The following is a 27,861-nucleotide window of genomic DNA, read 5'->3' as shown; positions in this document are numbered from 1 at the left end:
CAAACTTGGACGTGCGGATTTACATAACTTAAGTTTTTTCGACCTAATTCGATTAGAATAACGTCGGGGTGGATGGTCACCCTCTCTGGCCGCCCCTCGGTCCATCCCTGCAATGAAGTATTTACATCCTTCATGATCTTGACCACTATATCAGGCTCATCCAGCATTTTTCTTTGAGAACTTCTACGGCCCGTTGGGAAAAAGACCACCCACAGTTCTCCAACAACTGTTACCAAAACCCAAGAGGAAAACTGGCATAAACGGGTGAATCTGCTGTGCATCACAGCAAAGTGAATACACTCCTTCGGAGAACACCAAAAATGGCTGCATATTTAGTAGCTCTAACGGGCGCATGCCACAACTTCACCAGTAAATTAACACGGCCAACTTATGGCGACCGTTCAAGTTTGCTCACTGACATTTTTCTCTTCAACCAAACTACGTACTTTCCCTATTGCACATTTATAATTATAAATAACTTCCAAATTGCAATCGGTTTAGATAACATTTTAAACAAAACCTGCAATTGAAACAGGCACAAGTTTACAAAAACACAAAAACAAAAAAGAGAACGGGTAATAGGAACTTACACACAAAAATTGACAACAGAAGAGAAAAACGTCTATCCCATACGCTATTAACGTACGGGAAGGTCAATCTGTCATACATGTATTATTGTATACCAAACACAACCCCTACTATTTACCCATATTGTGGATAATAGCAAGTAAGTAAACATCCTTCATGAACTCTATAAAGCCTTGGTGGCAGGAAGGTCAACCCAGTGCAGGGACAGTTCCACTTCACCACATTCCACATTTCTCAATCTGAGGCACAAATCTTGACTAACCTTCCTGTCTGTCCACTTAATAGAGCTAGCTTCCGCTAGGCAGTTTTGCCTTGACGGTTCGACTCTTGTGACTGTTACCCCAGATGAAAGCCCGTGCAAATCCATTCTCATGGCCTCTACTAGTGCTTTAATGTCAAACTCTGCATCTCCCATTTTGTCATCTTTGGAGAACGTGTCATGGTCGTACACAGTCTTCGGATTCAGGGAAACAAAAATGATGGACATAAACACAATCTTAGAAACCCATGAAGGAAAAGCCACAGAAAACCAGAGTGAATAAGATAAAAAACGAATCATGTGAGATGTATAGCTACGTGAGCAAATTCTCGGTCTAAACTTTACAAATACTAGTTGCAGTTTTTTGCGTCCAATCCATTCATTTTAACTTGCTATGGCCTAACGACGTGAAATTTAACAAGTTTGAAGGACCCTTATGCGGGTCAGTATGTTGAACCTTATTAGTTCCTCAACTCCCTTGGACAGGAAAACCTCACAGTGACTGTTAACGGTGACAATTTTTTTTTTGATAAGTAAAAGATTATATTACCAAAAAAGCATTAAGGGAATACCGCCCCATATACAATTGAAGGCCACAAGACAAAAAGCCCCTATACACTTGCACTCCTATTCGATTGAAAAAGCTCAAACCAATCTAAAAATTGGTCAAGAGATGGAAAACAATCATACTTGTCCCAACTATACAAGCTATTTAACAAAAAAAAAAAAATTCTAGATAAAGGCTTTTCAACTCCTTCAAAGCATCTCGAATTTCTTTCACGCCAAATCACCCACATCAAACAAAGAGGGATCATAGCCCAAACACGCTTCCTTCTTTTTCCCACTTTGGCCCCATTCTAAGCAATTAAGAGTTCCATGACACTACTTGAAACAACCCATTGTATCCCAAACCAAGAGAAAATCAAGGATCAAAGCTCCCACGCCACCGGGCAATGAAGCAGAAGGTGATTGACCATCTCTGCATCCCTTTTGCACATATAACACCAATTTACCAAGATTCTCCTTCACCGAATCAAATTATCGATAGTAAGAATTTTGCCTTGAGCCGCGCACCAAACAAAGAAACTCACTTTAAGCGGAGCCACTGTTTTCCAAATAGCTTGCCAAGGAAAGGAGGGATTACCCCTCCGACATAAAGATAAAAGGAATTCACCCGAAAGGCTCTAGATGAGGATACATTCCACCGCATCTCATCCTCCCCTTCTCCTAACCCCCATACATCATACACTCTAAAGAGCAACACCATCAAAGCTGCCTCCTCCTGTACACACACATCTCTACGCAAGCGGATATCCCAAACAGTAACTCCATTGTGGACATGGAGTTAATCACAAACTTTCGCATCTCTGTTGCAAGCTAAAAGATATGCATTCCCACACCATACATGCTCCCAAAACTTCACTCTACGCCCATCACCAACCGCCATACGAGTATTCTTGCCAAAAGCCTCCCACCCATTCATAATGCCCCTCCAAAGTGCCACACCATAAGGGGTCCTCACATCAAGGGAAGCCCAATCTCCCCACCCACATCCATACTTTGCCACTATTATCTTTCTCCACCATCTTTCTCTTTCACAAGCAAATCTCCAAAGCCATTTGCCCAACAAGGCTTGATTGAACAACTTTAACCTCCTCACACCCAAACCGCCCTCTCTCATGGGAGCACAAACCTTGTCCCACTCAACTAGATGGTATTTAAACTCTTCCCCTACACCACTCCACAGAAAGTCTCTTTGTATTTTCTCTAATTTCTTAGCCATAGAAGCCGGAATGACAAAAAGAGACATAAAATAAATGGGCAAGCTAGAAAACGTATTTTTGATTAAGGTCACTCTGCCACTTTTGGAATGAAATGGGGAGAATTATTTTGCAAAACCGACCAAAAAGAAAGGAAAAGCCTATACATAAAACGCTGTTTTTTGTGGTGACAGGGGAAGAGGTTTTTAACACCATAATAATCGAGTGCCCAACAACATAACCCCCACCCTCTTCTTCCTATGCCAGTGGGTTTTCCACATGACTTGAAGATTTTCAATTTCGAGTAGTCAAGTTCTCAATATACGGGTAGACCTCTTATTATGAGTCAGAAAAAGTTCCTTTGAAATAGAGATCCTATTAGTTTCATGGCAAGGTCTTACTTATCAAATCAAAAAATTATGGTAGGATCTTAATCGCACAGCTCATAAACTGTCAGCCCATCAGAGATAATCAAAACTCAAATTCAAGTGATCGCTATTCTTTGAATTTTCCATTGTGCAAAAGAACCCCAAAAGTTGAATTTTGGTTACTGCACTTTACCTCAGCCCCTGCTAAAGAAAATTTCTACCTTCACCTTATACTGGGCCCAACTTAGATATCACTAACTAGTGTTTGTTACTTTGTTACCTATAAACCTTACTTTGTATTCTCCATAATTTAGTATGTTGCTAGAAGCTGTTCTTCAACTCAACCCACCAAAAAACCACTTGTAGGTTGGCACACTATTTAAGTTTCCTAGGATTGTCCTACATCAGTTTGGTATCATAAAGAATCCGATACCTAAGAACTCCAAATTAAGTACGTGAAAGTTCTGGCAACAATGTAAACAAAACTACAATTTGACAATAAAACTAGTGTATCTCCTCGAATGACAAGCATTTTATCCATGAGTAGTGCTACAGGTACCGACGGGGTCGGTACCGAAATCGTAGGGACGGCCGCGCCGGGCTGTCTCCGGCCACCGGCGCGAATATACATATATACACGAAAAAAGAGTGCTCGGATCAAGCACCTTACACACCTCGGATGCCGTTGATTCCAGCGTAAGCCCCCTCGTTTTTTTTTTTTAGAATTTTTGGACGGCTCGGATAGGCCGTCCGGTGGCCGGAGACGGCCCGGCGCGGCCATCCCTACGATTTCGGTACCGACCCCGTCGGTACCAATATCATTTCTGTTTTATCCATAGAAAGCAATCACACATTATATACTCTTAATGGCTTAACCTTATATAACATGTGAACATTTGACAAAAGCAGCCAATATCCAACCTTTGGATGAGCATAGGACAACTGTGTTAACACTAAGTAAACAAACTACACTTATTATGTCCTACTCAAAGAAAGACATAACGAATGAACATACCAACTTGATTGGGAGATTAGGATCTGAAATGGAAAGAGTTAAATCTTCATTCCATTCAGGATTGACATCCTTTCTGATAACACGAGTCTTCAATTTCTGCAACAAGCCTAATATCAGCATTCATACGGCGTTTGACATGAAGTAACAAAAAAATATTAGGTAACCACAATGAGGAAACATATTAATTAAAAGCAGATATTGACTGCAATATTACAAATCCACTGTTGCAACCACTTGTCATCATGTTGAAGTGTGGGGAAACCAATTTGATGGCTGTTTAACAGTCCAAGCACTAAGTTGGTACATACGTCTCCAACTTAGAAACCAAGGATATTAGAACCAGATACGATACAACTGTTGCAACCAAATTTCAGTCCAAATCTTGTGGCAGTGTTTACCAAGTCCAATATCAATGGCATGTCAATTTAGCACCTAATCTGCCACTAATCCATTTGAAGTCATACGCGCAGTTTGAGGTATGTCTTTCCTTATGGCTTAAGTGCAGTTCTCCTTTGCCTTCTCTGTCTCTTTAATACCCTCCACCGCAATCTCATCACTCCTTGTTATTGGTGCGTTAATTTGTCGGCCATGTCATGAACTCATTGATTATACAGTGTCAAATGACTCTTTTTGCGACTATTGCCTTTTTCCTAATAGATTCATTTCTTAATATTTCCAATTCAAAAATAAAATCTCTTTATTTGTTTTCTCATAACACCACCCATCCATCTATACCTTGTTAATTTAGCTCCTGGAATTTTATATGCCTGCTTTCTAGCTGAGAATGTAAATATCTCACCCCGAGACATCTACCCGGATATTAAATTTTTCAATACATTATAAATTTCATGCCCATCTAGAACCGTGTCGTGCCGTGCCCGGGCCACTTCCGTTCACGTGACCGTGCCCTTGCCAACCCGACCCGTTTGACACCTCTAATCGTAACATGTATGGAAAAACATACATCACCGAGGACAGATTCACACAGAGACATACGTAAATGCCTTTTGTAGAAATGTGTGTATACCTGTTTGCCCATCTTGACGACGACGTAAGGATCGCTGCTACGGACGTCCCGGACGGCAAGGTTGAGGCCCCGCTTGACGCGAATTCTAAGGAGACCCAATAAACTGTCCATGTTTAGGGAAGACGAAGAAGGCCACGATGAGCCAGCAGCCAGACTCTCCCTCCCCAGGGTGGCGCTGACCAATTCTGCAAAGATTACGTAACCGGAGGCAAAGATATGTACTAACCGTCCTTGTTATATACTATATATAGTAGATCTATATTTGGTAACCTGAGGCACAAGAAATTTTTCGGAGCAGACCGAGGCAAATTGAAAGAATGTCACAAAATTGTCTTTTACGTGGAGAGATCGGGAGTCAATAGTATATTTTTTTTAAATTCTGTATTGTAAAGTATATAAAGGCTGCTGTTTTGTGGCTCTTTTTTTTTTTTTTTTTAATGTTACGCTTCTGTAAGTGTATTTTTGCACCAAAATATACTTTCAGGAGAGCGACGTTAACAAAAAAAAGGAGTGACAAAATAATTTTCCGTCCCCCTTATGGGAATCCGTACATTTTCAAACCCTTCAATTTTTTTTATTAAAGTATAAAAAATAAAAAAAGTAACATATAAAAATATATTTTTTGAGAGTTTGAAAATGCACGAATTCCAGTAAGGGACAGTTAAAATGCGACGAGAGGGCGTAATTTTTTTAATTATAACGTCAATCTGTGAAAGTATTTTGACGGTAGGTGCAGAATAAATTTTATGTAAGAATTGGAAATTGATTTTGGCATTCTATTTTTACAGATTGGCATTTCGCTTTTTGTCTCTCTTTTTTTAAAATTACAACAATACCTTTTAAAGTGAATGAACACTAATAAAATAAAAGGGTAATTTGATAATTTCACATAGGATAAAGACAAAAAATGGAGTGTCAATGGCTTAATGTGAAGTGCCAAAATCACTTTTCTAAGAATTTTGTGAGTAATGATATAATAGAATTATAGAAATAATAAAAACTCCTCAAGTGTTTTTTTTTTTTATTATGCACCATTTTTTAGAAGAGATTTTCATAAATAAATAAAAACCCCGAAATTGGCTCTAAAGCACAAAAAATGCAAAGTGCCAAAATTTGGTGGCCACACCCCCTGCACCCCTTGATCGACGAGGGATCAGCCATTCAAAAAGAAATGGGTAAATTGCATGCACACCCCCTGAGGTTTTCTATTTAGCACATGCTCTTCCTTTGCCTTTCGAAAATAACACTTTAACTCTTGCAGGAGGTTTTTTTTTTGACAGACAATATACAACAGTGGACAGAGGGGAGCTAGTAAGTTATGAACAACTAAAGAGATCTCGAAGTCTCTCCATAGACTCAAACCTAAACCTTCTGATCTTTGGCCCCTTGAAAGCCATCAAATACAATCAGATACACTAAAAGCCACATTTCACCCCATGTCAAAGTTAGTTGACGAACTTTGTTAGAAGAGCTCAATGACGTTATTGCCATTGTGACCAATTCCTATGACGAAATTCTGTACACTGATCGCACCATCTCTCTCAATTCACATCAATACAAATAAATGTACTGGTAAACAATAAGGTAGAAAAATGATTTAAACATCCCTTTTTATTCATTGACACTTTTTTTAAATTTTTATTCATGTAAAAGGATCAAATTGTCATTTATATGAAAAAAATAGTTCAACAAATAAGAATAATTTAATAATTTCACGTGAATAGAAGAGAAAAAAGAAAAGAAAAAGAAGAGCGCCAATAAATAAAAGAGGCGTGAAACTGTAGAAGTCATTAGCCTAAGGTATAAATAGTTTTCCCAGAGTAACTCCTACGGTACTACTATTTGAGCGGAGCTCAGGAGCAATCGATCTCGTCATTTCCTCACACTGCGTCGTCTCGTCACCATGTCCGTTGAGATCAAGCTCTCCCGTTCGAACCGCATATATCGTCCCACTGTAATTCTCTCTCTCTAACCTTTGAATTCTGCGTCTCTCTCTCTCTCTCTCTCTCTCTCTCGGGTGTAGAATTATGTTGTAACTAATTGCAGGAGCCACTTGAAGGCACAATCGTCACCAAATCTCCATCTTCCTTCTCCCACTCCGCAATTCGTCTCAATGTGAACGGATCAGTCACCTTGCAGGTTCTAGCTAGCTCCCCCTTTTGTGTTTATAGGCAAAAGCAAGGAAGGGAATAGTAAAAAGAGAGACAAGTATTGAAAGTTGACCTTTGGTTTTTCCTGATTTTTATGCTTCATGCTTGTTCATATCATTTTCAGATCCGAGGCGGATCAGCTGGAGTGATCGAGTCTGTATACGGTGTTTTGAAACCTATCTCGATTGTGTATGTCTCCTCTCTTTTTTACCCACCCTCCTTGGTAATAATCCTTATTGCACTAAAATTGTTGCTAAGTTAGGATGTATGGTAAGGGAATTGAAGTGGGATAAGCAGTTGAAGAGCAAATATGGAAGAATTCTTTTAGTTAAGGATGCATTGGATAGAATAGGGCCATGAAAGTTTCAGTTGCTTAATTGTAGTTTATTTCCCCCCGATTAAAAGGATGGGAAGGAGCGACCAGTGTAGCTTTCCCTATGGGCGTGATCGATGAGGTGCCCACCCACTGTGGAATGTTCAGCCATGGCTAACTGTCCTAATTACAGTCGTCACCACGGGGCACTCTTGCTAGTTAACCCTTGTTTGGAGGAGGATAGCCCGTCACCATAGCCACCAAGGTACTGGTAGGCCCAAGGACCGGCCACACAGCATTTGGTTCACTCAAGAGCCCTACTACCCACAAGCAGCATTCGAACCCAAGATTGTGTGGGAGGGAGGCAATTTCACCCCAGTTCCTTGGCCATCTCGGCTACCATCTTGGTGGTGCTTAATTGTAGTTATCATAGGCAGTATTTGCTGCTTATTTTTAGACTCAAAAGTAGCATGTCAAACACTAAGGCTCAATGTAGGGGGGAGGCATAAAAGAGAAGAAAGTAGGGTTTTAGAATTTCAATATCGTGGGTGCGATTAGGCTTGAATTTACTCTTTGGTTGTACGACTGTGGGTCTACATCAACATGTCTATTCTATGCTTAAGTCGTTCTCATTTGTCAATCTGGTTGCAAAAATTAAGATTTCTACAGAAAATAATGTCACGAGAATCTGCAACTGCTTATAAAGTTGCCAGAGGAGAAAGGCTCTTAATATTAATAGTGGTGTTAAGGAAATGGTGAAGAACTTTGCAAGGATGAATCTGAGCAAATCATGTGTAACTTATGTGCGAAGGGAACCATAAATCGCAGACCTCAGGCCGGAGGTGGTGTCTGGTTGTAATATATTGTTATTGAATTTCTTCATAGGGCCCTTTGGTTTTAGTTGTATGGCTAGGGTTAAGTAGTCTTAGTTGTTCAGAATTTTTTATGACAATCAAAATTCAGTTTCCTTTGTGACATGCAGCAAAGATTTTTGGATTTTTAACCGATTGAGCATGATTTTCTTATTTGTTTTTTTTCCTGTTCTTGTTCTTAAAAAAATATTCACTTACAACAGGAATAAGAGTGTTGAGGTCAAATCTTCTGGAAGGATAGGTTCAGGTACAACGGAGGTATGTAGATACCTGAAATACATAAGGTTGCTTACTGTATGGACGAGTTTTGTTACCGTTGACGTACTGATGGTTAACTGATGTTTCAACTTTCAACTACTCGGATTAAACTTTCTTTTCCTAAAAGTTATTTTTGGCAATATGATGAACTGTTTACCTACCCAATCAGCTATAGTTTCTGCTTGCAGTTGTGTAGGTCCTTACTATTCATCTCCTTCTCACTCTTATATGTTGATTGATGTTAATAACATTGCCTGCAACTTTTATGTAACTATTCTATTAAATTTCTTTGGAGGTTGGGGTTAGGGGGAGGTGTTGAACTGAGTATAGGTGTGCTAATAAGGAATTAGTGGGAATTGGTGACAGTTGTGGGTTCCCTCCTATGGAGCACGTGAGTAAACATTCACAAGCAAGGCAGACAACATTTGCACTTAAATGCAAGCCTACCAATATGTTGATTTTGGTACTATGCAAAAGGAAGAAGACAAGAATTTCTATAAGAAAGAGATCACCTAATAGCTAATACAGGACCGACCATTACATAATGTGGGAAAGCCCTAGGAAGCATAATGTCCAAACTATTCTTGGGAAAAGAGATAAGACAAAATTATGATAAAACTAAACTAGAATACGTTGAACAGCCCCTCGGCCCTCCCCCCAATTCTGTATGCAAGAGCAGAGAAGAGTTGAAAAGCTCAGCCCACACTAATCCTTAAAACCCAGGTGTTAAGAAGAGGGAAACTGAGGCCTTATAACTAGCACAGATGTGGCATGTCCAGGCAATGTGGGACACATTCCAACAAGAAGCATCGGGAGTTTGCCAAGGAGGAAATGAAAACGAGCTGCATTGTGAGTCATAGTGAAGAAATCAAGTAGGTGCAGTGTTCTCAATATGTTTCTTTCGATCATAGCAAATTTAATTGTCAACATTATGAATAGCGCTGCTATTCTAATAATTGAGAGAGTGACATCCATCGCCAGTAAAAGCCAACAAAGCCAAAGTATGAGGAGCAATAACAAATTGCTACTTCCTTTTTCACTATCACTAAATAATATAATTACCTAGAAAAACACAAAATCTAGAGGTAGGCTTGGGAAGAGATATCACTTGCTCAATTGGCAATATGGCATCCACACAGGCATGAAGAGTCAAGCTTGAAGTGGAAGAAAGCAGTAAACACTGAACAATAGTACCATGAACAAATTGCAAATAAGCAACAAGGTAGCCCAATGCGTAGTGTGAGGGTCGCGTCATAGGAGGTAAACTAAGCAGCCAAGGAACTCATGGTGTTCTGTAGGATCATCAAAAAGGAACACCATCTGAAGCAGAGAACTAGGCATGTTTCTCTATAGGAGTATCAACGGTTTTGTCATTAGTAAGGTGAGCGCGATGAAGAATGTCCTCTCATCTGCATATTTTTTTTGTGACAGAAAATACCTAAGAGAGCCCAAATCCTTCTTCCCAAACTCGCGGAAGATATGGAGTTTCACCTCACTAGTACCAGGAGTATCGAAACCAGTAATGATCATGTCATCCACATAGAATAAGAGTACAACAAGCCCATGAGTGGTGTAGTGAACAAAGGGATCATAACTGTGAATACTACGTTGAAAACCAATCTCAAGAATCACATCCCGAAACCGGAGACTGTTTAAGTCCATGTAGACCGAGGTGAACGACAAGGCTATAAGCATGAGAGAACCCAAGAGAGGCCACATATAAACTTCTTCAAAGCATACCATTAAGAAACACATTCTTAATGTCAATTGAAAAGGGGCGATGTTGCCCAACAGCGACAGAAATCAAAGTGTGAACATTGGTATTTCGGCAATGAGAGGCAAATGTCTCATCGTAATCAATTCCATTTTTCTGAGATAGTTTATAGCCAATAAACGCACTTTATACTACTCTAAAGACTCATCAGAATGGGTCTCCACTTCGTAAATGCAACCAATAAAACTTTTACCTGCCTCCAGAGAAACTAAGTCCCAAGTTAATCCTTAGCCAGGGTGGTTAGCTTGGCATTAATGACATCTACCCAATGAGGATTATTACAAGCTTCTTTGTAGGATCTAGGGTCACATTAATTATGGATACAAGATGAAAAAGAACGATAGGAAGAAAGAGAAACAAGTATTCATGAAGCCAAGTTACCATGGACGATGATCACATGTAAAATGCAAACGGTCAGGCGAATTAGGGTCCACAGAGAGTGGAACTTAGAGGCAGAGGTAGAGAAGTTTCATGGCGATGGGAATAAACCATAGGGTAAGGAGGGAGTATAGGAGAACTAGAGGTAGAGGCGGAGCTACAGGAATATCCAACAGTTCTAAGAGTGGATATAAGCTCCTTAAATGGCACATTAGATGGGAAATGATGAATATGAATGGTCTTTCTTGGTAACATGTGTAGTTTGGGAGGAAGAAAGAAGTTTGGGAGATGCTCAAGGAAGGTAACATGTCAAGACACATACAACTTCTTGACAACGTTTTAAAAACCGGACCGGACTGGTCGGTTCAACTGGACCATACTCCGGTCCGGACATTGACAAAAACCGTTCTAGATTGAAAACCAGCCTCCGTAATGAAAACCACTAGAAATAGATAGCCGAACCACTGAACCGATCAACCCACTGACAGATTAATTGAACTGGACCGGTGAAAATTTGAACTTGCATTAGGAAAAAATAACTTTTAAACGCCGATAAAGTGGAAATCGTGGGGTCTAGAGTGCTTGCCTTAGGCGGTATACACAAGAACCCCACCCATCTTTGATTTCTGCCGCGTTGTATTTTATCGGAGAATACAAAAGTTCGAAGTGGTTAGAGCTTTGAAAAAGATGAAACCGGGTAAAGCCTTAGAACCAGATGATATCCCTATTGAAGTGTGGAAAAGTCTAGGTGACCTGGCGGTGACTTGGTTGATGAAGTTGTTCAACAAGATTATTATGACGAGGAAAATGCCCGACGAATGGAGAAGGATCACCTTAGTATCTATCTATAAGAATAAAAGGGATATTCAAAGCTGCAACAACTATGGAGGTATTAAATTGATATTCATACGATGAAATTATGGGAAAGAGTTATTGAGCATCGCTTGGGGATGGTGACTACAGTGTCAGAGAAACAGTTTGGGTTCATGCCTGAAAGATCAACCATGAAAGCTATCTACCTATTAAGGAGATCGGTAGAAAAACACAGAGCAAAGAAGAAGGATCTCCATATGGTTTTCATAGACTTAGAAAATGCTTATGATCTAGGTACATCATATGGTGTGGTGGGTTCTGGAGAGAAAGAGAGTGACCAAAGGGTATATCAAGGTGATTAGAGACATGTATGAAGGTGCCGTCACTACCATTAAGATCACTAGTAGGGGAAACGAGTGAATTTCCAATCACTATAGGATTGCATCAAGGGTCAGCCTTGAGCCTGTACCTCTTTGCCTTAGTTATGGATGAATTGACTATACAATTTTAGGAGGATATCCTATGGTGTATGATGTTTGCAGATGACATTCTCCTCGTAGATGAAACCACTAGAGATGTTAATACGAAACTAGAAATTTGGAGGGAAGCATTAGAGTCAAAGGGTTTTCGGATAAGTAGAAGTAAAACTGAGTATATGGTGTACAAGTTTAGTGGTACTAGCAGTGCGCATGAAGAAAGAGTGATGATCTAAGACCAGGAGATACCAAAGAGCAATCATTTTAGGTATTTAGGCTCAATTATTAGTAAAGATGGCGAGATTGCCGATGATGTGACCCCTAGGATCCAAGTGGGGTGGCTCAAGTGAAGGAGCGCTACTGGTGTACTATGTGACAAGAGGGTACCCACAAAATTGAAGAGAATTCTACGGAACTGCCATAAGACCAGCGATGCTTTACAAGCATAATGTTGGTCTATTAAGAAACAACAGGTAAGCAAGATGAGTGTAGCGGAAATGAAAATGTTGAGGTGGATGTGTGGTAAGACTAGGCGGGACATGATTAGAAATGAAACGGTTCTTGAGATTGTAGGTGTAGCACCTATAGGGGATAAGTTGAGGGAAAATAGACTAAGGTGGTTTGGGCATGTCTATCGTAGACCAAGAGATTCAGTAGTTAAGAGAGCGGATATGATAGCTTTGCGTAGCAATGCTATGGGGAGGGGTAGACCTAAATTGACATTAGATGCTGTTGTGCGCAAAGATATAAGTATAATGAGTTTGTGTGAACAAGTGGCCCTTGATAGAGCTCAATGGAGGAAAATAATTCATATAGCCGACCCCAAGTAATTGGGACATAAGGCTCGGTTTGGTTTGTGTGATGGTTTTATGGTTGAAAGTGTTTCTCACAAAAGAATTCTAACCGATGTGGGACAGAGGAAAAACATGAAAACTGCACCTCTTTACTGATTCATTGTTCTTTTTACACTAATAATATATTTTTAACATAATTATGACACAACGGTTCAACTCCGGTTCGACCGCGGTTGACCCATCCACCCGGTCCCTTTTCCGGTTCGCTCACCGGTCCGGTTTTTACAACATTGCTTCTTGGTAACTGGATCATCGTGATATGACATCGTAATTCATATCGGTACTCCTATTGAGTAAAAACATACTCCAACCCCAAAAAGACACAACATAGCAAGCACTACACTTAGTACGGTCTTTTGGAGAGAAGGACAAAACAGGCATAACCAAAAACACGATGGGTGATCTAGTCAGGAATTGCCATAGAGACACGCATAGGGAGAAGTACACATAGAGAGAAGTGAAGCTGATTTAGGAGATAAGCTGTGGTACCTCTTCTGCGAATGCAGAAGGAACGGAGTAAAATAGAAGAAGAGACCTAGCCATATCAAGAACATGACAATGCTTTCTCTTAGCGGACCATTTTGTACTGGCGTATCTGAACAAGAAGACTAATAAAAGTCCTATGAGTAGCCAAGAGTTCTGTAAACTCTGGGGAAAAAAAATCACAATTTGATAGAGGTAGAAAATTATGGTTGTACCATGGAGTGCGAAGTGCGATACTTTTGAAAAAACAAATTTGTGTGTCATTAGTTTGGATGAATCATAATACATAGAAACCCTTTGTTGCAATTGGGGCATGACCCCACGAATTTCTGTAGACTAAGCATGATCTCAAAGTTCTAAATGAGCATTGCAAATTTTCCTTCATCAAATAGTATTCTAAGTTCTAATATTTGAGGATAACAGAATGTTCAATTCCTGATTTCTGATGTTGCCTCTGAGATAATTGTTTTCGGTTATGTCAGATACCATTTTCTGTTATTCTAAAAAATCCAGGAGACGGCAATTTAGAATCGTTTTATGAAACCTTTCACGGAGCTGATATCAGCATCCAGGTAGATTTTTCATCACAATTAGGCTTTCTGTTCTTTGCCTTCTTCCGCCTTCCCATTCTGCGGCAATCTTAGTTTTGATATTGACCTCATACTTCTCTTATAAATTCCATGATAGTATCTGGCAACTGTAGAAATACTCAGGGGATACCTGCATAAATCTTTGTCTGCCACTGTGGAGTTCATAATCGAGACTGAAAAAGGTATTGTGCATATTCCTCGTTTATAGTTCTCCAGTTAACTTATGATGATCGATGCGCTGAATCAGCTTCCTTTTTACTGTTGTGTTGTCTTCAGCTAATCTCCCTGATCAAGCAATTTCTCCTGAAATGGTCTTGTTTTACATTACCCAGGACACACAAAGACATCCATTGCTTCCGGAACTAAAATCAGGTTGCTTCTTGTTCTCTTTTTCTGTCTCTTCCTTAATCAGGTTGCTTCTTGTTCTCTTTTTCAGCTTCCTTGACAATGTTGTGTTACTTACAAACCTCCTCAAAACCTTAAATGATTTTCTCAACTACTGATAAGCATGAAATTTGATAGAAGTAGAATAGTCTGCAAATACATTTGATTTAAACATCGAATGATGTTGTTTTTGCATTTCGTTGTGGCCTTAAATTTAGCTAATACTCACCAGGTTATGACATTCAAGATTGATAGTGGTTTTTGCTGACTAGGTGGTTTCCGAGTTACTGGTAAAATATGCACTCAGTGTTCATTGTCAGATCCTATTAGTGGTGAGCTAACAGTTGAAGCATCTGCGGTTCCTATTCTCTCCATTGATATCCACTTGCTTCGTGTGGAATCAACTCTTCTCGGAGAAAGAATCATCACTGAAACCTCTCTAATTCAAACTACCCAGGCAATTTTAGTTATGTTATGTTACGTTTTATTTATCTTTCCTTTCTTCCTTTATTTTGACAGAGTATTTCCTTCCCTAATTAGATAGCAGATGGAGATGTCTGCCGTCAAATGACTCTTCCCATTTACGTCATAGTCCCCCGTCTTTTGACTTGTCCGACAATTTATGCTGGGTGAGTTTCTGACTACACAACCTCTCCTTTAATCCTGTGCCGTTTTATTTGTGAAACTGTTGTCCCTGGTCTTCTACATAAATAGGGCCTATTGGCTATTCTCATCTTACTTTTCAAAAAATCGTTAGCAGGTTTAGTTGTTGTAACGCCCCGATTTTTGGGAACGTTATTTTAATCATTTAATAACTATAAAGTCATTACAAACTAAATTTCTCTTTAATTCAAATTTACATTTAGTGAACATGATAGGAAGGACACTAAGGTAATCTACTCTTTGTATCCTTCTTCTTCCTCGGCAAGTCTCTTATCAGGACCGTACACTTCCAACGGATAGTACTACCTGGACATCTCTAAACTCTGGCATGGGCCACAAAAAGTAGCACCGTGAGCAATTAAGCCCAATAGCTAACTCATACCCCTATGTCCCATACTTTAGCAAAAATTAATATATAACTTTGTAAAGTAAACCACAAAGATTTAACAGTTCAACATATATATAACAGTTCAACAAAAAGGTGTCAATGTCCTTTTAGAGTCGACGCAGCGTATCGTGATTTGTGTCATCGTTTTATCAATATCGATTTCACTTTCCATTTTATTTCCTCGAGTACTGGTTCCGCTAACCATCTTTCAGATTCCATCGGGTTCCAAGGCTATTTTTTCCACCCAAAAGCACTGATTCGGCTAACTGTCTCTTTCAGATTCCATCGGGCTCTCAGGCTTATTCATTTCATTGGCGCTTTCACCATTTTCACACGACACTAGTTCCCCCTAACCATTCTTTCAGATTCCATTGGGCTCCTAGGTCACACACACCCGAGCCATGATTCCACTCAGCATTCTTTCAGATTCACACATGCACACCCGAGCCATGATTCCGCTAACCATTCTTTGAGACTCCATTGGGCTCTCATGCTCACACAAGTATTAATCTTTTCACATTTTAGTTTCTCATTTCTTTTCATAATCATTTCTTGTGTCTCGTACACATGCATCATTTTCTCGCGTACACAATAATCTTTCAAAGATTGCTAAATAATAATCATGTGACAAAGATAATATAATCTCTAACCATTTACGGATTCTAACGGCATCACTAATAATCCAGTCGAAAATTTCTACTTACTGTTTAATGACTTTCTTCATGTCATATTAGTCACATTCAAAGTCCTTTGCTTAGATAATAGACCATGCATCTTCTATTTCTTTTTAACAGTACACTTACGAATTTAAGTTACTGATCATGTTTTCCTAGTAATTAAAATCTAGCATCAAAGATTCTTTCCTTCTACGATTGTATTATCATTTTCAACACCAGGTAGTTTACCTCTGTTTTGTTTTTCTTGCTTTACATGCAGCTAGCACAACCACCAAACTTCCTTTTTAACCTTTACTTAATCTAATAAGTCTAGCCAAGAACATTTTTAGCTTTTCACCTTTTTAATTTCCCAAGCCAGTACACTTATTTTTTTTTATCAATGCATAATAATTTGAGTTCTAACTCCGGAATCATTAACTAGTCTCATTCTAAAGCATTTCTTCCTATGGCATTACAACAGTAAACAAAACACATTGAATCTTTAAAATGTTTATAGTTCCCAGTAGGTTCGCATGCATAAAAAAAAAAACTATGTTTCAGCATTTCAACGAAAACTATAATTGTGATATATTTAAATAAGTAGGTAGGAGGTTTCTACCTTGCAATCGATATATAAATTTTAACATGCGATACCATACAAATTCTAATTTCAATATTTAATCATATAACGCATCAACATTATACTTAGGTGAGTTGGTAGGAGGTTTCTACCATTCTTCTTGGCGTTAGTTGGATACAGTTTGTCGGTATGGGTGGCTGATGGAGTGACGGCTCGTCGGGTTCGATTCGGAGAAAAAAGAAATTGATTTTCTTTTCTTTTCTTTTTTCCTCGAATAAAAAACAATACGAACTACTAGCTTCTAAAATTTCCAAGATTGAAAGGTGGTCTAATAATGGCGATGTGGTGGCAAAAAAAAAATGGTGGCCAACTTCTCTCTTTCCCTTTTCATTTTCTTGGCCGAAATCCCAGTTAGCCTCACTCTATCTCTTTGACTTTGAGTACAATGGGTAAGAAGAACAAAGGTGAAGGTGTGAGTGAAGTGAATGGGTAAGGCTTGGTATTTATAGGCATGAGACTTCTCCCTTTCCTCCGGTCCTCTCAATCGCCGCCCCCCCCCTATCTTACTCACACATCAACTCCCCTTTTTTCAAGAGATTCAATAGTACTTAAAGATCTTAGGGTTGTATGGTAAATCCATAGGGTTCTATGGCCAAAATCTAGAGTTTTAATGAGTTGTGATAGTGTGGTTATGTATGTGAATCTCCAAGCTTGTGGTACAAGATTTAGGGAGTAATCCCATCACCTCTCCCTTTCGGCTCAATTCTCTCTCTCTCTCTCTCTCTCTCTCTCTCTCTCTCTCTCTCTCTCTCTCTCTCTCTCTCTCCTCCTGGATTTTAGAATGGGTGATGGAGGATGTTCATTGGTTTTAAGTAGAGGTGGCAATCTCTCTCTCTCTCTTTCCTCCTGGATTTTAGAATGGGTGATGGAGAATGTTCATTGGTTTTAAGTAGAGGTGGTAATCTCAACCCATATTTTTAAACCCACCCAAATCTGCCCACTTAAAACCCAACCCACCCATATTATTTAATGGGTTAATATGGGTTCAACCCATATTTACATGGGTTTAGTTGGGTTGAAAATGGGTTCAATATGGGTTAGAATTAAAATACCCACACCTGCGATTGAAATGGGTTTACACGTGAAAAAAAAATGATGAAGAAGGAAATAACCGACAAGGAAAAGACCGAACAGTGGTCTGCGGCTTTTCGGACAATTACTTCCTTTTAATCTTTTTTGATTTTGGTCGGATTGCTAATATTATGGCTAATTTTGGATTTAAAAGGAAATTTTACATCTTTTTTTCTATTTGTTTTTAATTTTTTTTTGCATTTGTTACTTTTACGTCAAACTTTTATGGCTTATTGCTTTGTCTCGACGAGAAGAATTGAAAAAGTAAAAAATTATAATCGAAACTCATAATTTTTTTTAGAAAGACAAAAATGAGTTAAAAAAAACTGTTTATCACAAAATTATGAGTTTCGATTATAATTTTTTACTTTTTCGATTCATCTTGTTGAGATGAATCAATAGGTTACAAAAATTTTACGCAAAACTAACAAATGCAAAAATAATTTGAATAAAGACAAGAAAAAAAGAGTCAACTTTACTTTTTAATCCAAAACTAGCGTATATACTGTTGCGTTTGGGTTGACGTGGATGATTAGGTGGCTATTCCATGCGATGTTACCAATGTGTCGTGAGGATTGGGAAAAAAAACCCATAGATTAGCGCACGAAATTCCATCATGCAACAGTGGTGCGGGCAAGGGACTCAAGTGGATTTTGAGTTATATTTGACAGGGAAGAAAAGGGAAAAACGGGTTGGGAAAAAATTGAAGTGGAACGTACAAATACAAAAAATTAAATAAAGAAAAAAAAAAACCAATTGGCTTGTATAGCTGAAAGACCCCACGGGGTTTTGCCTATTTGTGAACTTGTTTCAACCATATCGGGGGAAGACAGTGAGAAGGAAGGAGGAAAAAGGGAGGGGGAGGGGGAGGGGGAGGGGGGGTGACAAGTAGAACGGGGCGGGCGGGCGGGCGGGTTTCGGTTTAACTTGACCTATATTCGACCCGACTCATTTTAACCCGTTTACTATTTGACCTAGATTTGACCCGCGACCTGTTTCAACCCATCCAGACCCACCCATTTGCCACCTCTAGTTTTAAGGGTATTTGATAGGTGGATGAGATTAGTGAGGGGGAAGGTGGTAATCTCTTGGTTAATGGGGTGGTTGATGGAAATGTTGATGGGTGAGGATGGCCAACTCTTGGACAATAGGGTGGTTGATTAGGGAGGTGATTTAGCGATGGAAATTGTGATGGGTGGTGGTGGTAAACTCTTGGGTAATAGAGTTGTTGACTAGTGAAATGACAAACTCCCTTTCTCCCCCATTTCTCTCTTGGGTTTTAGGGTGATTCCAATGGGTTTGTACATGGTGCAACTAATTAATGGGTATGAGGAGTAAATCTTTCTCTTCCCCTTCTTGTACACTCACGGCACACACATGCACACTTTATTTTATTTTTAGTACAAGGGTTTAAATTATAATAAGACAATCACTTTAATTTAATAAAGAATGATAAAATGACAATCAAGTAAAAGAATTATAATAAAATATTTAATTTTATTTGGAAAATTTTTGGTCATTACAGTTGTCCTCAATGGTGAAGAGAAAATATTCCCAAAACTTGTTACTATGCTTGAGCATGCTCGTCATTTGGTTTGACTGTTATCTTTATGAATTTTTTTGCTTATGAACTGTTTGTTTGAATGTCAATTCAAGGAGAAACCATTTCCAACTTACTGGAACCCATGTTTGTTTATTTTCAAAAGAATTTTGTATGCTTTTGACAATGTTCTTTGCTATTGTGCTTGTGCCATATTTGGCTTTCCTCGAACTTGACGTGATCTATACACCATATTAACTTGAGTGCATGCATGACAGTTTATTTTAATTGCTCTGCAGTCCATTTTCAATAGAATTCAAAGTGTCAATTGTCATTACCTTTGCATCGGAGCTATCAAAGTTGCATCCAAAATCAGATCCTAGAACTCCTAGACAGTGGGTAAGCATCAATTCAGATAGTCATTCTCAATAGCAGCTATCTTTGGTTCTGCAGTTTTTGACTTTGAATTTTCAGCTGGCAATGGAAAGTGTACCTCTGGAATTGGTTCGGACGAAGTAAGATGATCCATGATGTACGTAATCTTCTGGTCAAAATTTTCTTCCTTCTAAACAAAAATGGAGGTAAAAACTACTGAATACAGTGAACAATGGCAAATAACGTTCGTAAGTTGTCTTAAGAGTCCTTTTCTTACAAACAGGCAGTAGCTCAGTTGGTCCGAGATGGCTCAGCCTTGATAAGACTTCAAAAGGAAGAGTATAGCATCTGCAGCCTGCTCTTGGAATGAGGTGGGTTATCCTTACAGTGTGGTGTTTCTTTCTGTTGATGGTCTTGCCTCGAAGGAGGTACTTCTCGAACTCGGAAACATCAGATTGCTGGATGATGTCCTGGAAACAAAACCTACATCTTGACACCTTTAGATATGCATCTCCTCCACCTACCAACTTTCATATGAGCGATGACATTGGATTAGACCGACACGAGAAACAAATAAATGAAAAGTTGATGGGTAGTTGAACCTGTAAATAAAAAAATGAAAACTTGTAGCATTGAGACCCTACAGAACCAAATGTACGGGGTGGTTACTTCAAAGTCCCCATTTTTTATTACGATGTTTTCTTTCGTTTTCCTCCTTTTGACCTTCTTGTTGAGAAGAAATTGAGTTGAGAATTGAGATAGCTACAGCTCCTATGTCATTGTATTTTAGTCAAGCCATAAGAAGCGTGGGCACGTCTACCGGCCTCACGTATTGGATAACTTCACTGATCGAGCTCCCAGATTCTCTTATTGGGGGTGAAATGGAGGGGGCGTGATTTCACTGGTTGGAATCTCTTGTTCTCTTCCGTAGGAGTGATATTAGATGCTCCTATCTGACTAGAATGGTTCAAGTCTTCCAGCTTTTGTGACCGGCTAAATTTCCAGTGCAAGTGTGCTGAGCTGACCTGATGGAGTTGGCTTATTTTGGGGTATTGCTTCCATGTCAAGCCTCATCGCGGTGCATGAAGCGAGGCTGTAAGAGTGTAAGTTGCAGTTATAGAAACATCTTTTGGGGAGCAACAGAAGAATTAATCACGTGCATGCCGGCATATATGTGTGTGTCTGAGAGAGAGAGAGAGAGAGAGAGAGAGAGAGAGAGAGAGAGTTTCCTCTCCTCCCCATCACGAATGTGGAATTTAAAATTAATCAAAGGGTTTTCAGCTGTTAGTGATCATCGACGTCGTCCCAAATCACCATATCAAAACTCTAGTAGTATTAATCCAACTAAAACTAGGAGAAGGTCAAAGAGTCCATTGTACAAGAAGTTAGAAAAAAGGGGTATGTACATTGTCAGGTACTCCTATATAACGAATTAAATTTTGCTTCAAGAGGCAAAGAAAATATAATAAATCTTATTTCACGTAGCAGGCTAGAGTAACCAAATCAAAAGAAGACCAACAACACATGAGATGTTTCTTTGCCAAAGGAGCTAGCCCAATTATGTAACCTCAAGGATAAGCTCAAGTGGTGACACACTTTTTGATCGATCTGCTCGCCTTTGTCTTCTTGCGTGCGTGATTGACATATCATTTGTTGTTGCTCTCGAGCGTTCTGTAATTTGATTTTAAGCTTTACTTTATGCCATAATTGATTCACGTTGAAGTAAGTGAACATCGTGTTGTAGCGCTCTCGTAAAAGCATGCATAGTTCGGAAATTGGGAGTTTTAAATGCCTGGGTTACTTAAATGAAAATCTTTACAATGATTATTTGGAAAAAAATTGGTTGAGCAGGTGTGGAGATACGGTTTTCACTTTTCGGACTTCTTCTGAGAAATCGCAACTAATAAAGGGCTAAAGCGCAATAAAATATAATTAAGCTTCTCAAACCGTTCTTCCTAAATTTTTGAAACTTCACTGTTTATCTGATGAGAAAAGTTTAAAAACATAGTAAAAAACTTACGATCAAATGCAAATAAAAATTTGCCAAAGACAAAAAAATAATAATAATACCAAACAAATGTCTTTAGTGTAGTCTTATTAGATGAGTATTTTTTTTTTAGCTTTGATTCACATTTTTATATTTTCTAGTTCTTTTCATCGAAATAAATTATTTAACTCCAAAATCATGACAAAAAAAGTTAAAAATAAAATAAAAACTCCTAAATATTACTGGGGGGTGAAAAAAATAGAAGCCTAATTTGGTAAGAGTAGGGTAGCAAGTGGAGTAGTATTTCAGAAGCCTCCAATCTAACTCAAACTTTCCCTTTGGAGTGTTTCTCTTCTGCCAGATTCAAATTCCAGTTCACTCACTTCCACTCCACACACACACGGAGAGAGAGAGAGAGAGAGAGAATTGATGCTAGATCCGGCAAATGCCTTGGTTCCACCCCCATGCTCTCCGACGAACTCCTCCTCCTCTTCCTCCTCCGATCTCGACACCGAGGTAAAAAAAAATCCGCGATCTGTATTTATCTATCTTTTCTTCAATTACGTATTCATCGAAACTCGTAATTGTGTTTGTGTCGGTGGTGCGTGTGTGTACAGTCAACAGGTTCGTTTTTCCATGACCGGAGCACGACGCTGGGGACGCTAATGGGCGTCAACTTCCCCGCGATCGCCTTCAGGGTCCCCTCGCAGCGCGGAGAATCCGCTGCCGCCGCCGCGGTGGGGAACGACGGCGGCGGCGGAGGAGGGGGGCGGAGGAGAGGCAACAGGGCGTTGGTGTCGGTGGCGGAGCGGCGGCGGCGGAGGTGGTGGAGCCTGTGCAGGGACGACGACGAGTCGCGGCCGTCGTCGCTGGGGGAATTCCTGGAGGTCGAGCGGAGGTTCGGCGACGTGGCGCTGTTCGGTGCGGAACTCGAAGGCGGCGGCGGCGGTCGGACGCGGGAGGGCGGGATGTTGTTCGCCGACGGGAGGGTGCTGCCGCCGCGGCAGGCCGCGGAGGAGGAGGCGACGGGTTCGAGCGGCGGAGCTCTTTGTAGGTTTCCCGTGTCGCTTACCGGGATCTGCAGCGGTGGTGCGGGATAGAAATGTAATTTCGGTGTTCTCCGTATTGTTGTCGGTTGATTGATCATTTGATGGCTAACCAACTATTTGCCGGATATAAAGTGGAGTTAAATGATTTAATTGGACACTTTGTTTTATTTCTGTGGTATAGATTTTTTTTTTGTCAAGTGTTAAATATTTTTTTATTTACTTTACTTATTTATCTCAAAGGCCCCGTTCCCGTCACAGAAATAAGGAATTTTGAATTAAAGTTGACGTATTGTGAGATACCCCCTCCGTTCTAATTTAATTGTCTCTAGTTTTATTCTAACCGGATAAAAAATTAGTTATATTTTTAAATCAATAATGAATTTTATATTTAATATGGATTTTGTTTGATAAATTTCGATTAATTCTATAATACAATATTTTTTAAATAAAATAATATAATATAAATTACGAGATATAATCAATTAAAAAGTGACACGAATTTCAAAAAGAACAATTAAATTGGGACGGAGGGAGTGATGATTTGTCTCGTAAAGCGAAAAATATTTATAAAAAAAAATCTGCAAGATGGGGTTTATTTTGAAAAAAACAAATTTAACTTTTCTTGATAAGAAGAACTCTTTTGGTTAATGTAAGAAAGAAGATGTGAAGGTGATGGAGCTTGCTCCTCCATGATGGGAGTTCAACTCCAACCCACTCCCAACCAGCCCCACAGTACATGTAGGAATTGTTTTTGCCAAAAAAATAGGTATAGAAAAATAAGTTCATTTTGGGTTGCATAAAAGTTTAGTGACAAAAAAAAAAAAAAAAACTCTATAGAGAGAGATGAATATTTCAAGTTGTTTAGGTGTAGGTAAAACTTTTGTGCATTGTGAATAGTGTGAAGCATTCTAAAAGTGCATATGTTTCATACATCTTAAAATTTAATTTTAGCTAGATAAAATTATGTAAATTTGTCCTATATTTGTAAAAAACAAAGTACATGAAACTTAATTTAAAAAAAAAAATCGGGTGTCAAAGATCAAATTACGCTCTTCGACTATAACAACAAAACAAAATCCAACTGATTAAAATGGATATTGGACAATATATAATCGATTTGGTTATAGTAGTAAGTTTTAATTCATACCATACTTCATGATGTATCGGAAGAGTGTTTTACACTATTGATATTTGTAAAAATACGTAGCATGAACTTAAAAATCCGTAACAAAGCCACTATTGTACGCGCAATGTGTGCCATACCCTTCTCTCATTTAGTACAAAATAAGGTCTCCGCAAAATCACAACAAAACGTAAGCGTTTCCAAACGTTTTTCCATTATTACTATTTCCCAAAACATCAAAAGAAAAACAAAAAAAGCCGAAATGAAAACAATATTAGAGACCCAAGTTCGTGATCATCCAATTAGCCTCCGCGGCGGAGTCTCGAGGATGGTCTCCAACGCCGGCGTCCACGACCTCTGCCTCGAATGGCTCGAATCTGTGGCGGCCACCGCCACAGATTCCGAGTACAACGTCGTCTTGGTTTCCGAATGATCGTTCGGAAACAGACAAAACTCGCCAAATGCCGCGGGGAATATCTTCGGGAAACTCAAGTACCCATTAATCCCTCCCGTGCCCTGTTGCTTCAACGCCTTGCAGGCCTTGTCGTTGAGAGAATTGAGTTCCTCGTTCGTCAGCACCGAATACAGCATCTCCATCGGAAGGAGATAGTAGAGTCCTCGTTGTTGGCCGTGGCGGCAGCGGTCCGGCTGCAGGTCGAGCTCCTCCTCGGCCAAGAGCCCCGGTATCCGGTGCCCTACCTTGAGATGGCTCGAGTCGCACACGAAGTGTCCCGGGTTTTGCAGCATTAGCTCTCCTGCCATGACTGGCCTCGTGTAGATTTCTAGCGTTCCGTCGCTGAACAAGACCTTGACTGCTCCGGTACTACTGCAGATTATTGATGGTGCACATGATGCTGCTGCATTACCCATGAGAGAGAGATGTCGATCGCGTTGCTCCTCCTCCAGCGGGAGTTTTTTGTAAACTGTTGTGTGAATAGTGGAAATTTTTTGCTCAATTGTCTCTGTATTGTGTGCGCGCGCGACTCCCCTGATCCTCGTGCGCTCATGCGAGAGAGAGAGAGAGAATGGTGACTAGCTATTTAGTTCTCTGCAGTGTCAATGGAGACTTTAGGAGAGGGAGAGAGAGAGAGAGAGAAGGGTGCCTAGCTATATACTTCTAGTTCTTTGCAGAAGTTCTCTGCAGTGTCAATGGAGACTTTAGGAGAGGGAGAGAGAGAGAGAAGGGTGCCTAGCTATATACTTCTAGTTCTTTGCAGAAGTTCTCTGCAGTGTCAATGGAGACTTTAGGAGAGGGAGAGAGAGAGAGAAGGGTGCCTAGCTATATACTTCTAGTTCTCTGCAGTGTCAATGGAGACTTAGGGTGAAGGGTAAGAGTTTGTTTGGCATATGACAGCCTGTTGGAAAATATATTGAACTTAAGCCAAATGGTAGTGGTTGGGAGGGAGAGAGTGAGGGAGGTTGTAAAATGTTGTTGGGTATTTTTAATTAAACAACTCGATGAATGTTTTTGGCATTTTTTTAAATTTGGATTTCCTTTTGGCATTAATTAGCTTAATTTTAGTAGTTTTTATTTCTTAAAATTTTTTGTTTTTTGGGGTAATGAAGTATGAGTAACAGCTTTCTTGTCTTGGAAGGAGGGTTGCATAAGTTTTCTATCCAACTAACAGTGGTTAGTACAACAACATTAATTCATGTTCATCAAACAAGAAAGCCTATTGGATTCCTTATTTTTGGTTCACCAGAAAAACAGTTGAGCAACAAGTAAAACTAATTAAGGGGCAACTCCACTAACAAAAGCAACCCCGCGCGGCCATAGCAGCCGCGAGCATGGCTTGAATCTTATTTTGGACACTGACAAAGATGCGTGTCCTGGTTTAAATGTGTATCGACAACACGATTACCTTCTCGAAGAGTATGCGCCAAGTGCAATAGTGGGAGTGAACCGACATTTCTTTGCATTCTGCGCTAGTGTGTCCTCTAGAAGAAGTTAAATCTTCTGTACCTCTGTTCCCATGTATTTTCATTCATGTGATTGCACAAAAGTTTCTTCCTATACAGCCAACCGTCACCTTGTTAAAATTGCGCAATCCTTCAATTGAAAGTGCACGGGAACAAAGGTATAGACAATTTTTGGTGCAGACGATATGGTGGGAGTCTATAAGGCTCATTCGATGATGCTAGTGGTCATTTTAGCACAGACCCAGCTACCAAACTTATTTATTGGGGTGAGCACATGGTGAGGGATGGAAACAAGAGTTGGGCAATGTAGCAGAGATATCGCTTGAGGACACCACCAACCTAATGATAGGACATGGCACAATCAATCTCTTCAAACATTATTCCTATTCTATTTGGCCGGTCCACCTACCTTCTTTTCTTCTTCTTGGCAAGTCCCATGGCCTACCATATCTGCACACATAAAAATACACGTATATATGAAGCGAGATCTATCTTCTTTCTTTGATTTTCATTCGGGCCAACCTACAAGCACCTCGACTAATCTCGGGATCCAATCTCACCGAGGGAAGCTCCATTAAAGTCGGAGGTCTTTCTTCCTTAACCATACATGTGTTTCAGTATAAAATTTGGAAAAGCTTTATGCACATTAGGCTACATAAGTTTATTGGGATTTGAATTCTCTAAACCATAGAATCTTATACATGAAAACGATAAAAATATTTCAAATTTCAAATCTTTTCTAGGTTAGGGGTCGCTCTCTCATGTATACTAGCTAGTAGCTTGCAAATCATTCAGCACTCCAAATAATAGGACAACTGTACAAAACTATTTGTGATACCAACTTCTGCAATAGAAATCATTATGGATACCTTCTAACAACTTTTGGTATTAGGAAAACCACTGAAAGTTCTGAAATAGATTCGAAAAGTAGAGTCAGTTTCCTAATCTGGGCACAAATTAGAAATTTCCATCCAACATTTTGAGTAGTGGGTCCAAGTGAAAAGTTAGCGCTCCTTCACAAGAACATTTCAAACTCAGGAATATATGAATTCGAAGTTGGATCTGAAGTCCACTACTGCGGGTGCAAACGAGTGAAGTCAAGCTTTATATGGCTCGAGCTTGACTTGTTTACTGAACGAGCCTAAAGCCCATACTTGAGCTTGGCTTGTTTGTATAAAGAACCGATAAAATAGGCTCAATCTTACATGGGTTAGATATAGAAACTTGAGAGTGGTATATATGGTGGCACCTTGGACTTGAGTTGGGCAACTTGGGCTCCGAGGAGTACCCTTTTTTTTTGTAGGGGAGAACTTTTAGGGTCAGGTGGACCTATTCCATTACAATAGGCTTAACTTGCACCTTTGTAGCATCCATTCCATTAAAAATGAAAAAATAGCAAAGGAAATTTTCACACTAATGGGTTATATCAGGCAAAATACCCGAGGATAATGCCACGACACATATTTTTAGTGTCACGACATGTTTTCTTCTTTTACTGCCATACCCTTACCTGCTGTAAAGCAAACTTTTCCACGTCTCTCTCTCTCTTCCAATTGTTTCGGGTCTACAGAGCAGAGCAACCAAAGTCCTCTTGTGTTCCTGCTCACCTTGCCTTCAATCCTCATTGACTGCCGCCACATGGCCAAGTTTCAACCACCGCCCCATTCTCTCTCTCTCTCTCTCTCTCTCTCTCTCTCTCTCTCTCTCAAAAAAAATAAAAAATAAAAACCTTGCTCCATTCAATCTCTTTCGATGCTTCAATTAAATCCCTGTCTCGAACCTAGGACGATGAATGCAAACGGATAATTACCAGAGAGCAGCAACATTTTCCATGTGTTAAATTACAGAAATCTAGATCAGGATAGAAATTTGGTGATGACTGTATTGATAAACGTTGCCCGATTTGAATGATTAATCACTTTTTGTTATGAAGAAAAAGAAAAAAGGCATCTATCTACTTATAGTCGGCGGCACGGAGATGGGTTTGTATCCCAAAATGAAAGCAAAAGATATCTGATCAATCACAATTCCATTGCCCTTTCCATCGATTTTTCAAAAAACGAGTAGCTGGATTGGAATGGGAATAG

The 27,861-nt window shown here is 39.6% G+C and overlaps 4 protein-coding genes across 6 annotated transcripts; 2 read left to right on the top strand and 2 right to left on the bottom strand.

Annotated features, from left to right (window-relative positions):
• Window positions 1-483: 483 nt before the first annotated feature.
• Window positions 484-5,318, bottom strand: LOC131311689 (protein C2-DOMAIN ABA-RELATED 4-like). The gene is made up of 3 exons (XM_058339231.1): window positions 5,018-5,318; window positions 3,991-4,086; window positions 484-1,042 (listed from the first exon to the last, which is right to left on the bottom strand). The coding sequence occupies exons 1-3, from the start codon at window positions 5,126-5,128 to the stop codon at window positions 752-754; spliced, it is 498 nt and encodes a 165-aa protein (XP_058195214.1). The 5' UTR covers window positions 5,129-5,318; the 3' UTR covers window positions 484-751.
• A 1,532-nt stretch (window positions 5,319-6,850) lies between these two features.
• LOC131310876 (uncharacterized) lies at window positions 6,851-20,456 on the top strand. Of its 3 annotated transcripts, none has more exons than XR_009195326.1 (12): window positions 6,851-6,971; window positions 7,064-7,156; window positions 7,292-7,356; window positions 8,556-8,610; window positions 13,871-13,960; window positions 14,076-14,160; window positions 14,255-14,350; window positions 14,635-14,819; window positions 14,903-14,991; window positions 19,620-19,719; window positions 19,795-19,901; window positions 19,979-20,456. XR_009195326.1 is itself a non-coding variant. In XM_058338126.1 (12 exons), the coding sequence occupies exons 1-11, from the start codon at window positions 6,921-6,923 to the stop codon at window positions 19,837-19,839; spliced, it is 954 nt and encodes a 317-aa protein (XP_058194109.1). In that variant the 5' UTR covers window positions 6,851-6,920; the 3' UTR covers window positions 19,840-19,852; window positions 19,979-20,456. The 3 variants fall into 3 exon arrangements, 2 of the variants coding, with proteins under 2 accessions (XP_058194109.1, XP_058194110.1); XM_058338126.1 differs by having other exon boundaries at window positions 19,795-19,852; XM_058338127.1 differs by having other exon boundaries at window positions 19,795-19,856.
• A 1,544-nt stretch (window positions 20,457-22,000) lies between these two features.
• LOC131310877 (uncharacterized protein At3g17950) lies at window positions 22,001-23,034 on the top strand. Its single transcript, XM_058338128.1, has 2 exons — window positions 22,001-22,198; window positions 22,300-23,034. Exons 1-2 carry the CDS (start codon window positions 22,112-22,114, stop codon window positions 22,780-22,782), a joined length of 570 nt encoding a protein of 189 aa, XP_058194111.1. The 5' UTR covers window positions 22,001-22,111; the 3' UTR covers window positions 22,783-23,034.
• A 906-nt stretch (window positions 23,035-23,940) lies between these two features.
• On the bottom strand, window positions 23,941-25,188 carry LOC131310969 (uncharacterized). The gene has a single exon (XM_058338254.1). It carries the CDS (start codon window positions 24,722-24,724, stop codon window positions 24,149-24,151), a length of 576 nt encoding a protein of 191 aa, XP_058194237.1. The 5' UTR covers window positions 24,725-25,188; the 3' UTR covers window positions 23,941-24,148.
• Window positions 25,189-27,861: the final 2,673 nt, after the last annotated feature.

This window comes from Rhododendron vialii, chromosome 12a (assembly GCF_030253575.1).
Source record: "Rhododendron vialii isolate Sample 1 chromosome 12a, ASM3025357v1".
Lineage (NCBI taxonomy): Eukaryota > Viridiplantae > Streptophyta > Magnoliopsida > Ericales > Ericaceae > Rhododendron > Rhododendron vialii.
This window is presented reverse-complemented; position numbering and strand designations above follow the sequence as displayed.

Excerpts from the sequence above, each read along its gene's own strand:
- LOC131310877 (XM_058338128.1), top strand. The coding sequence starts at position 22,112 with ATGCTAGATCCGGCAAATGCCTTGGTTCCACCCCCATGCTCTCCGACG. Across the intron at positions 22,199-22,299 it reads CCTCCGATCTCGACACCGAG|TCAACAGGTTCGTTTTTCCA; the intron begins GTAAAAAAAAAT and ends GTGTGTGTACAG.
- LOC131310969 (XM_058338254.1), bottom strand. The coding sequence starts at position 24,724 with ATGGGTAATGCAGCAGCATCATGTGCACCATCAATAATCTGCAGTAGT.
- LOC131311689 (XM_058339231.1), bottom strand. The coding sequence starts at position 5,128 with ATGGACAGTTTATTGGGTCTCCTTAGAATTCGCGTCAAGCGGGGCCTC. Across the intron at positions 4,087-5,017 it reads TCGTCAAGATGGGCAAACAG|AAATTGAAGACTCGTGTTAT; the intron begins GTATACACACAT and ends GGCTTGTTGCAG. Across the intron at positions 1,043-3,990 it reads CTAATCTCCCAATCAAGTTG|ACTGTGTACGACCATGACAC; the intron begins GTATGTTCATTC and ends CTGAATCCGAAG.
- LOC131310876 (XM_058338126.1), top strand. The coding sequence starts at position 6,921 with ATGTCCGTTGAGATCAAGCTCTCCCGTTCGAACCGCATATATCGTCCC. Across the intron at positions 14,820-14,902 it reads CTCTAATTCAAACTACCCAG|ATAGCAGATGGAGATGTCTG; the intron begins GCAATTTTAGTT and ends TTCCCTAATTAG. Across the intron at positions 14,992-19,619 it reads TGTCCGACAATTTATGCTGG|TCCATTTTCAATAGAATTCA; the intron begins GTGAGTTTCTGA and ends ATTGCTCTGCAG.